At 44.6% G+C, this 1,144-nt stretch overlaps 1 protein-coding gene across 1 annotated transcript in view; it reads right to left on the bottom strand.

Annotated features, from left to right (window-relative positions):
* PPTG_17233 (hypothetical protein) overlaps positions 1 to 187 on the bottom strand; it is a gene marked incomplete at both ends in the record, with an annotated part of 4,989 nt that extends 4,802 nt beyond the window's left edge. The window contains one exon of the mRNA XM_008914951.1: positions 106 to 187. Within this exon, the coding sequence (XP_008913199.1) occupies positions 106 to 187 (82 nt within the window). The remainder of the gene's footprint in view (positions 1 to 105) is intronic.
* Positions 188 to 1,144: the final 957 nt, after the last annotated feature.

Here is a 1,144-nt window from a genome sequence, read left to right as displayed (position 1 = left end):
ATCGATGCAGGCAAGCCTCTAATTGACACACTGATGGCTTTCTACGCTCTCGTGGCCGTGTTTGATGTCGATTCTACACATCTAGCCGGCACCTTCACTGGCCACCGTGACACGGTCCGTCTCCGACAGGAGCCCCGGAGTCGATGGACTCTAGTGGAGTCCAGAGTCTGGGTGTCACAGCTTGCATCTGCCCCTTACAGAGTGTGGGCAATGCAGTTGCTATTATGATATACAGCGGCTGTATTACAGCCCACTTCAACCATCGCTTCAACGGGTACCCTAAACGACAAAATCACAAATCGATCCAGAAATAGTCCTTTAGTGAATTTTGGAACGATGAATCACGAGTAGACGATTGTTTGAACGACATCGCGCTTGTTTATGAAAGTTAGGAAACGTACCACACATGTCGGACCTTTTCGACAGCCGAAGGAGAATAAGAACCGCCACACACAGCCGTGCTCAACAGTAGCAACAAGTTCCTTGTGTGCATTATGTTGCCAATGTAGGCAATACGTAAGCGGGATCCACGAATTTGGTGATGGCGCTTCATTCATCCGCTTTGAGAGAAATTACGCGGTCTGCAGTGCAGTGTCTTTTCTGCGCGGTTATCGTGTTCGACGGCAAGCGAAAGCGTAATTGTCGCTGTAACTGAGCGAGTGTTCAGGGTCATTAGCTGAAACCTAAATTATGAATTAGACAGCAGTTGTTGACAAGCAGTTGATGACGTTTTTATCACGTTTCCTGCTGGTACTCGAGCGCTAGTTCGCCATCACTTCGCCTTGTTGTTCAACAAATATAAAATTGTTTTTTCAGTTACCAATACTATGAAAGATACAGTACTAAATTCTTTATTGGCAGTAAACGCGATCGACACGCTGGATTTCCTGAATTTTTTACACGTGGGTGAATACTTTAACTATATATGAAGTCCTTGAGGCTTTTTTCTGACTGTGCTGTCCATTAAGTTTACTTTGAAATTCTATTTAAATAAAATATCGACAGTGAATTACCATTTTAAGGCTAACAGAGCAGCAATGTATGCTCCCAAACGGCAATTTATGATGCGGTCTTACATACTGGGACAGGGTGGCAATAGAGGGAGTCAGAACTGAGAAATAGTATGGAAATATGTTGCACGCCA

The sequence above is a fragment of the Phytophthora parasitica genome (assembly GCF_000247585.1).
Source record: "Phytophthora parasitica INRA-310 unplaced genomic scaffold supercont2.65, whole genome shotgun sequence".
Classification (NCBI taxonomy): domain Eukaryota; phylum Oomycota; class Peronosporomycetes; order Peronosporales; family Peronosporaceae; genus Phytophthora; species Phytophthora nicotianae.
The sequence above is the reverse complement of the archived record's forward strand: the minus strand, read 5'-3'. Positions and strand labels throughout refer to the sequence as shown.